Here is a 10708-nt window from a genome sequence, read left to right on the forward strand (position 1 = left end):
CAAGCTCCCTGTGGAATACTTCCAGGACCTTGTTGAATCTATGCCACGAAGAATTGAGGCAGTTCTGAAGGCAAAAGGGGGTCCAACCCATTACTAGCATGCGGTACCTAATAAAGTGGCCGGTGAGTGTATACTGACTTTAGAAAGTAGTTTGCATTTATCAATGAAATTTTCCAGGCTGCTAATAAAGTGTGTTCCTAAAATTTTGAAAACTTTGAAAGTAAAGAATCAGGCGTATACTGTAGTTTGCAAACATGCGGTTTAGCATAACAGCATGATCTTTGTAATTCCTATTTAGTTGGAAAAAAGAGGTTAGAGATATGAGTCAGTGGTTTCACAATTCAATCAATAATGCTTTTAAATGTTGTCTTATCAACATCATTACAGTGGGTGGATATTTTATTTTTACCTTTTTTAATTACTATCATCCCTCCCTCTTCAAATGCCATGAGAAATAATAATTTAGGATTTTTTTTTTTTTTTTTTTTTTTTGTTATCAGTATCTCACTGCAGTTCTCTGTTATCCCAGGACTGGGGATCTTTTCTGCTGGTTTGGGGCCATTATTTATATAAAAATATATATATTATTAGCCACTACATTGATATAGTCAACAATTGTATTTTTGCTCATCAAATATTCTGAATAATTGATTTCTTTGGATCCTTTTCTAATAACTTTACAATTTATATTTTGTATTTTTATATTACTTTTAATCTTTTCTAATAGCTTAGTATAATGTTCCTTTTTAGATCTCCTTAAAAATGTGTTTCACCAGGCCAGAGCAGCTAAGGGCTTACTGTAACACAATCCTGGTTGACCAGAAATAAAACATACCTCCTCTAAAACACATCCCTGTCCCCAGACCTTAATCCTATAAAAAAAAAACTTTAAATTCTCCATCCATGCATTAAGCATTCTCAAACTGAATGTTTAAATTTTGTGGATTATCAGTATAGGTTTATTCTAGTGTAACAAAAACATTTGCTGATTTATTGCACATATATTTATAGAGGGGGCAGAAAATGTGTACGATTTACCTTCTAGGAGCTCAACTTTTTGATGGATCAGGATCTGGTCGATCTATAACAGAAGACAAAGAGCGGACAATTCTTGCTGAAGAAATATTAACCTATGATTACTTTTCCCATGCTTAAAAAAAGAAAAACATAACAAGCATATATAAAATATTTTTAGTGAAAACTAATATATATCAAGAATATTTGCTTGGGGAAAAAAAAAAAACCTCCACGAATTAAGGCAGTACATGCAGTCTGTCTCATATGGGTAATTTTACATTATTTCATCCAAGTCCACAGCTTCCTGCCTTGGGAATTTTGAAAAATGATTAAGAGAAAACCTGAGACTAACAGATTTTTTTTCTGTTTGTATCAAAATTCAAAAGGCTATTGAACAGGAAAAGTTTATATCAAGTTTTAAAATCTTGATATGTGACTTAGACATTTCAAAAGCCGCAGTCAGACTTTTAATAAGCTTTGATAAGTTTAGTGTGAGCAAGATTGAAGTGAAATAACAGTGCATGTGCTGTTTAACAGTGTTGGAGATTTGCATGAACAACATGATGCTTGGGGGGACACTGGGTCCAAATAGCCTTTTTAGTGTTTCATCAACCTAAACTTAAAGCTATTGTTCCCCAAAAGATGGGCAGTAAGCAAAACCTTTTACTACAAACAGTGGGGCAATGGAAATGTTGACAACAGGCACCATTCACATATTGTTATCCAAAAGAATCCAAGTTGTGTAAGTTAATACGATATTTCCTCATTGTCTGACCTACCTGTGTGAGGTACTCAAGCCCAGGTGGAACACCAATTGGCGTCATACCGAAACCCATTGGTTGCTGGCCAAACCCCCCAAGTGGAGCACCACTTGGAGCCATTCCGAACCCCCCTGGTTGCTGGCCATACCCCAACCCATGACCCCCAGCTGGGTCGGGTTGATACACAACAGGAGGTTGGCCCTGAAATACAGTGATACATCATCTCTTACTGATTCAAAACTGATTTTAACAACTTTTAGAAGGATAATAGAATATACTGCATATAGTACAAGTTAACCAAGAATTTTATATGACAGGCTAACACAACATTGGGCAAAATCGGAAAGCAAATATTTTAAAACATTTCAGAAACAGTACAGAAGAAACTTTATTGTAAATTTATAAATAAAATTAGACAACTAGCAGTGCTTTTTAATTTTAATCAAAATAAAGCTGCATTTTTTGACTTAAAGACAAAATAAAAAATAAATGCAAATTTTACAAATGTTCACTCACTCTCAAGAGTGTTGAATTTGAAAATAAATTGAAATGAAAAATAAAAAAACATTTTACATTAAATTTTTAAACATGACAGGCAGAAATTTATTTCGTAAAAAAAATAAATAAGTGGAAATGCTTCTTAAAATTCAAAATTATTGTTGTTTTTTTACTCATGAACAAAATGACAAATATATAATCCCCACTGGATTTTTGCTTTCTTCTCCAAGTAGCTCATTGCTTACTTAATTAAAATAGTTAAAGGGATGTTTAACATTTAATTTTCAAAAGATATCCTAGCAACAGCTTTTAAGAATTTATGTTGAGATTCACAAATTAATATATAGATGTACGGTATTAAAAGAATTGCTTTCTCAATTCAACGGCAAAGCTGCATTTTTGACTCAAAATAAATTGCTAGTAGATCATTCAAACTAAATTTGTATTTACTTCTTCAAGACTACCTGTTATGTGACAGAACTTAAGAGAGAGCTAAAAGGATTTGCTTTTTCATTTTAATGCCAGTCCCTCCAAAAAGTGTGCCATAAACATTTGAACAGGCAATTCCAAACAGAGCAAGAGACAGAAGTCAATGGAAACTTGGACTGTCAGAGCTTTGCGGTGCTTTTAAAATAAAATTTAAATTAAATTTTTATTTTTTATTTTTTTTGCCACTTTTTGTAGAAACATGTTTTGCTTTCCTGGGAGCAGATGTTTGCTCTGAACAGGATTTGCACTTGTGTTGAAAAGGAACTGCATCTGTGAGTTTTATTACTTTTGATTTTATGAGTAAAGCATTTACATTTTCTCTGAAGTCAATGTTATGTATTATCCGCATAGCTCTCAATAGCAAGTAGTAGTAGTAATAGTAACATATATTAAAAGTATGAACTGAAATCTCAGTGCAGTGATTTAAATCCAGTGATGATATTTGGTCCAGGAGGTTTTTTCTTTAGCTTAGTACTGAGAAACTCCATGACAGCATGTTTTCTACATGTTTGACATGACATTTTTATGCTAATATTGCATCCACAATTGCACCTAGAAATCTATTTCCATTTACTTTTACAATATCTACCACATCTACCAGTATTAATGCTCAAGTATTACTTTTACAATTTCTAAATAATATGAATTTAGTTTAGTTTAAACAATAAAAATAATGTTTCCATCAAATCCCCTGTTTAATTTACACAGTTCTACAGTAATCATCCATTTTTCCCTGAACAAAAAATGGACTTTCATCTGAATCCGTATAAATCATTATTGATAGTGCAAGAACAATTTCTGTTTGCTTAGGAATTTGCATAATCTGTCGTTTAATGTTTTGTTCTTGAATTTCTGAGGACTGTGATAGTAGAAAAATGGGCCTGTAATTCTCTATTCTTAACCTTTTTTACAATTCTCATGCCAGTGTAATTAAAATTAGTAGATGTTTCATCTTTACACTTTTTAACAATATCCATTATTTCTTTTTGTTCCAATGCTATGAGAAAAATTAAGAATTAATTTCTATCCATAAGAAAATCGTCCCAATCCTAAAAGAAACATTGATCAGATTTTTTTTTGTTGCCATGTTTAGTCTATCACTTAGAAAAAGTAATTAAACTATTAACTATATCATCCATATTTTCTTTTTTTTTTATTGTTATCAATAAAACGCTGGTCTAGAGGCATTTTGGATTTCCCATATTCCTTTGATATTTATCATAGCATTGCTATTCAATAACTCTAACTATATTGCTTCATTTTTTTTATTATTTTATATTAGGGCTCTGACTTTTTAGTTATTTATTTTATAAGTTCTCAATAAAGTTTTTTTTTTTTTTTATATATAGATATTTTTTTTTAATCCTTGGTCGATCTGTATGTTTTCTACTATATTGCTTAAGATACTAGTTTTCTTATATAGTGATGTTAATAACCTTAAAAGTAAGTCATATGCATTCTCAATATTATTCTGTTATAGGTTAAGGTCCTGTCAAAATACTTAACTGGTTTTTATTTTTGACTTTAAATAGGAAATAATAATATAGTTTAACTCAAGATGTTACCACAACCAGCTAAACTACAAGCAAAACACACAATAAACAAATATTACCACTAAGGGATTAAAAGAACAGAAAAACTATTTTTATCTTTTAACATCAGGACGTCTTGTCATTCAAATTTTTATGCAAATCTCTCGGGAAATTCAAATGGTGTTGAACACAGAGTCCCATAATGTTTTTCTTGGACTGCTTCAGAAAAGACTGCAAATACAAATTTTAACCATATAGTCACACCAAATCAGCATTATTTGAGACTTTCTGCCTTCCAGACATCATGACCGACTTAACTGTGGGGTAAAACTGAAAAGAAGAGGATCTCAGAACCAGAATGCAAAGCACTAAACGATTAAAGCAGCTTGTTTCTTATCTGATGATCAGAAGATATGCCAAGTCATTTATTAACAACAAAAAGATTAATTGAAAGACAGTAGAAGAAGTGCATTACAGTACTCTCTGTGAGAGTAGGCTGCTACTGAGCATCTGTTTAGTCTCAATTATGTTACCTCTGCATGGTGGGAGCACAGAACTAGCAAATGCCTGAGCCCGGCACAAAGGGAGGCCTTTTACAGGATAGGGAGTAAACAGGTAACGTTAGATGAAGTGTAAGAAGTAGTGGTAGTAAACAAAGTATATTCCCTATTAGTTTGTATGCCTTGTCCTTTAAAGGACAATTACGAGTTCATATATATGTATGTGTGTAAGAGTTTATGTATATATACAGTATACATATACACATATATATAGATTTATATATATATATATATATATATATATATATATATATATATATATATATATATATATTGTTTTTTAAACATATTTAAAGTGTTGTAAATGCTTTCCACTTTGCTGATGTGAGTATTTATTATGTTGTTATTCTGAACTGTGTTATCAATGCATCATTATATTGATTATGGGTTAACCATTTAAATTTATTTTACAAGAGTACATATAATATATGTATACTATAAAAAAATTATATATATATATATACATTGCTCTAGCTACTTTGTTTGTACGTATAGCAGCTAATTATTTTACAACCACAATTAATTATATAACAATGGTACATTAACTGAGTTAATTAAGAAAAAAACGTTTATGTTAGTCATATTGAGGTCACATTGAGGTTTCAATTGTAGCATTGCCTTGGCATGTTGTTATCTGACGCTGCAGATAGGGCTGCACCAGATCCTTAAGATTTGACCTCGACCGTTGGCTTCTTGGACGCAGTTCAGCGACGGCTTCCTGCTGTCCTTTAGTGTCTGATTTTTTTCTTGTTGTAAGTCTGCTCAGCTTTGTATTTTTTTGTTTGTGGGGACAGACTAACAATTTTCATTCATTCTGAGTTTGTGTGTGGTGTGTTTTGTCTTTGGTTTGCTTCCCGGAATATACGCTTCCCATGTTGCTGTTGATGCATGTCTGAGACCTGATCCTGCTTCGAGTGTGATCTTGGGTTTAAATTGTATGTCATCATTCTGCATTCAATAGACAGCAGTTTAGTGTCTTACGTCGGTTTGTCTGCCTGGAGTTGTATAAAATCGGGTAGAATGTTATTGCATTGACAACAAAGGGATAACGTTTACAGGAGATCCCGTTCTATTGGTGACAAAAGGTATTGTTAACTTTATTATTGGTTTTTACTACCCTTATAAGCATATAATTATCAATAATTACACTATAGATCGTTGTAGTGTCACCAAACTTGTAGCACACATAGATAACCTCATCTAGTTCAGACTGCAACTCTTACTTTGGTAAAATGTGCTAAACTCTTTTTTTTTTTTTTTTTAGATTTTTACGTTGTTATTATAAGCATATAATAGCCAATAATTACACTATAGATCATTGTGGTGCCACCACATATAGGATACATAGATAACCTCATCTGGATCATACTACAATTCTAACTTTAGGAAGATAGTTCAAACCGTATTTTTGGAGATTTTTTTTACTGCAATTGGGAAAATGTGCTAAACTCTATGTTTTGAGATTTTTTAACTGTTATTATAAGCATATAATTATCAATAACTACACTCCTATGAACTGCAGCCACACCAAAATCACTGTATACCTCATTCACACCATCCTGGTGATTCTACAACTCTTATTATATCAATTAAATACTTCTTTTTTTATATTTTGGGGGATTTTTTTATTTGGATAAATAATCAATAAGTCCACCATTATGAACTGTGACTTCACTAAAATCACTGTACACATCATTCACACCCTCCTGGTGATACTACAACTGTTATTATATCAATTGAACACTTTTTTATATTTTTTGTGCCCTACACATCTCATGTAGAAGGGCTGGTCATATCACAGGTTAATTACTTTACAATAGGGACAGTGACAAGGTAGAGTGATTACAGAAACTTAAAGAGGGGAGGGGGGGCTTCCAGGAAAACTGAAATTCTCCGGGACATCTAGTGTTAGGAGGTGTTAATAGGAGATTTCCAAGTTCTAATAAAGCTAGAATTTCACTAAATTGTCAACTTACCACACCTGATTATCAATGTTCAAGCAAAGGCCTATTAAAGCAATGAGCTCATCCCTTCTCTCCACACTGTAATGTGCATAAAATAAAGGTATTTGATTGAAAAGCTTACATTTGTTCATAAGATGGAAACATCTACTGCATCATGAGGTTTAGAGTGTCTTGCACATCAAAGAAATACATATTAATATATGACACAGAAGACACACTTAAGACACAGTCAGGATGATTTTCACCACTTCCAGCAGTGTTTTAGTTTGGCTCTCTAATTGCAATGCATCCTGGGATACATTGAAGAACCACTTACTGAGATGACTTGAGTTTCATGTAACCGCACCATTATCTGGACCATTAGCTTCCAGTGTATAGGTTAAAACAAACAAAAAACAAGAACTGATTGTTTCCACTGTCTGGTTATCTAATATATGTCATTAGTTATCTATAAGCTGCTAAATTACAAATATTTCACCTAAATTTACTCTAATTTGTAACTGATTTATTTTCACTTCACACAACAGTTTTAGAAAACAATTTTAAGATCACAACAGTGTAACCATTTTTTTAAAAAGGTTTTATGATTCTGAAAGTCTCTGTGTGATTCATTGGCTTTGGCAGACACGTTTCACCAGGGTGTGTACCCTGGGAAACAAGTCCTATGCTGTGCTTTAAAAAAAAAAAAAAAACTTGGAAATCTAAATCTAGAAATGCAAAACTAAAAAAAACAAACCCCATTCAAAGCGTGTGCTGGGACCAAAGCAAAGAGCTGTCAGTCCTGCTCTAATAGAAACAAACTTGGTGCCAGGTTTACCAATGTTTTAGTAGTTTGCATGATCCCATAAGCTTAATAAAATATGCTTCGCTTTTCATTCTGGTAATAAGTTTTTACATGTAAAAAAAAATTGTCAGCAAAATCTAGAGAGTCATGTTAATTTCAATGCAGATACATTTTGAACGGTTCTTGAAGTCTTTCCTTTTTGCACGTTTCAGTCATTTATTTTTAGTTGTTTTTTTTTTGTTTTTTTTGAACCCAGTATCATCCCGTGACATTTCTGTAATCTGGAATAATTTATTGGACGTATTATGAATGCTTCCAGGAAAGTTTTTTCGGCCTTGTGATAAGGATGTAATAAAGTAATTTGGGTCAGTTTTAAACTGTACATGTTGGTCTGTCATTTCATTTACTCCCTTTACTACAAATACTTTTAGAAATACAAAAGTCCTATTAAAACGTCCTGCTTTGCTTCGCTTTTTTCGCACCATTACAGACATCCCAAGTTCCAAAAAATGAATTCCAGGGAGATGCTTATCCCTCAACCCCCTGCAGACAACGGACCCGCACCGTGCCCCATACATACAAATTTAAGGCCAGCAAGTTTTCAACAACTGTTTATTAACTAACAGTAATTCCTTAAACACTAAACAGGACAGTATTGGTCTTTTATTTTCAATACTTTCAATCTTGTAGCCTTGAACATCGGTTGTGCTTTCTGTTTTTCATGGGACTTCAGCATACAGTGCACCTCGCCACGGTGTCATCATTCCTCACCATGGCCGGTTCTAGACAGGGGCCCACGGGGGCCGGTGCCCCTGTAGATCATGTCCTGGCCCCTGCTATGGCCCCTTTACCGAAGACATATTACTTAAAAGAAATTCTAACGATGAAATGAGCTGGAGCAGACATAGTAACTGGTCCTTTGGATCTATTTTGATTATTTTTCTACAAATTCTGTTTATTATTAAAAAACAATAAGGTGATAGCTTCAGTGGGATTGAGATAGGATCCCAGTTTTCATCAGTTAATATTTTTTTTCCACAAACCAAAAAAAAATGCTGATTTTTTTCAGATGAATGTAACAGTTTTTCTTGAGTTCCAAATCAATTTTTATAGAAAACGGTAGTTTTAATTTAAATTAAGTCAAAAAATATGTAAAATTCCTAAATCATAAAGGATATTGAAAAGAAAATTCACTTCATGCAGCTCTCTTAATATATTTGAATCCCTTTTTATTTCATGCTTTTCTGGGCCCCCATGAAAACACGCTGGCCACCTTCTGGCCCCCTGGTACATTTGGTCTAGATCTGCCACTGTTCCTCACCTTCACTCCAGCTATCTAAGGGCGAGAGGAAGGGTACAGCCTGGACAGGTCACCAGTACTGTGCAGACACAAACAGGACAAACAACCACAAACACTCCTAAGGACAATTTAGAGAAGCCAATTAACCTAAGAGACAAGTTTCTGGACTGGGGGAGGAAGCCAGAGTATCCGGAGAGAACCAACGCATGCTCAGGGAGAACATGCAAACTCCATGCATGGAGCCACGAATCGAACCCAGAACCGTCTTGCTACAAGGCAGCAGTGCTACCCACTGTGCCACTGAGCAGCCTCCAATCCGCATGATGATGCGGGATATTGATGCACGAATTATTGTACTGTCTGTACGTTCTTACTGGCATTAAAAAAACATCACCTCCTAAAATCTGGGATAATTTATCCGACTCGCGGGCATCCGTGAATAACTATCTATATCAGGGAGACTCCCTGAACTTCCGGGAAACTTGGGATGTCTGTTTACATCTGCAAAGAGTCGTCCTTATCCACAATTGCGTAGGCGTAACCACTGCAGTCTCTGTTGACCGATATTTACGCCAATGATCTTAAGATAAGATAAGATAAGATAATCCTTTATTTGTCCCACAGTGGGGAAATTGCAGTTCATCTTGATGAACTGATCGCACAGATGAAGTTTTCAGGCGGACATTCTCACTTAACATATTCAAAACATATTAAAACTACTTTTTACCCGCTGACCACAGCCAATATAGCGGCTTTTCTTACAGGTAAAGGAAGGATGGGGCGCATCAGACGCACTTCAGCCGCGCGCCTGAACTAAACTGGTACAAGAATCAAAGACAAAGCAGCGCGCGGTCTGAATGTAATATTATTCTATGAAGTCAAGGATGCGCTGTGGTTTATTTTCTCTTTAAGGAGAGGTTTTCATTTCAGGTTTTGAATCTTTCTTTTAATTTCCTATTTGAAAGATTTCTGGTGCCACCAGTTACCGTTGAAAAAAACAAAAGATTTAAAAAATAACTTACTCGTGAATTTTTATCCATAGGAGCAGATAAGCAGGTCCACAGTTACCAAGTACTTCAATCCTTTCCTCAATCTGTTTGCTTCTGCTGTTCTTTCCTTCACTCCACCCACCCTCAGTCTTTTCCCCTCCTTCCTGTCATAGTACTCCTCACTGAACAAACATGAGCAGTGGGAGGAAACAAGTTTCATTCAAGATAAAAATAAATAAATAAATAACGTTTTCATTATTATAGATGAACAGTAGCAGACATAGCCAGTCAGGAAGGGAAAGATGAAACACTTTGTTTGCAACTTCGAAGAAAATTATCGTGTCCTATGATATGTGTAAAGACTGGATAAATTTCTCTCTGGTTTCATTTTATAGTTCCCTATGCGCACCTGTAACCAGCAATACGGTAGTTTCGAAATCGACTTGAAAAGTAGGGAGATTTACCAGAAACGAAACACAAAATCTTAACCAGCAGGAAGGAAATAAAAAAAACAAACGCTTATTTGAAGACTTGCAATGCAATGAATTTAGATAGATATGTATACATATCTAGATGTATATATATACACATAGATGTGGGACTTTGCATTGAATCAAAATGTCATTGGACTGGGAGATGATACTTCACTATGAGTGACTGAGGGAGAACTTATGTTTGCTTTAATGAACCAAGAAATTTGTTTATCTGGCTAGATTGACTTTAGGCAATTACTTTAAGGGCATTCCTCAATCAATAAAATCGCATAATGCATGTGTGGGTGTGTTTGTGCTGTGCACAGTTTATGATGCACAAC

The 10708-nt window shown here is 34.2% G+C and overlaps 1 protein-coding gene across 1 annotated transcript in view; it reads right to left on the reverse strand.

The window, feature by feature from the left end:
- The window catches only part of LOC107099076 (phospholipid scramblase 1-like), a 17997-nt gene extending 7955 nt beyond the window's left edge, over positions 1-10042 (reverse strand). The window contains exons 1-3 of the mRNA XM_015397046.1: positions 9928-10042; positions 1797-1979; positions 1039-1081 (exon numbers count right to left, since the gene is read on the reverse strand). Of these exons, the coding sequence (XP_015252532.1) occupies positions 1039-1081; positions 1797-1979; positions 9928-9945 (244 nt within the window). The 5' untranslated portion in view covers positions 9946-10042. The remainder of the gene's footprint in view (positions 1-1038; positions 1082-1796; positions 1980-9927) is intronic.
- Between the last annotated feature and the right edge of the window lie 666 nt (positions 10043-10708).

Source organism: Cyprinodon variegatus, unplaced genomic scaffold (assembly GCF_000732505.1).
Source record: "Cyprinodon variegatus isolate N-32 unplaced genomic scaffold, C_variegatus-1.0 Scaffold836, whole genome shotgun sequence".
NCBI lineage: Eukaryota > Metazoa > Chordata > Actinopteri > Cyprinodontiformes > Cyprinodontidae > Cyprinodon > Cyprinodon variegatus.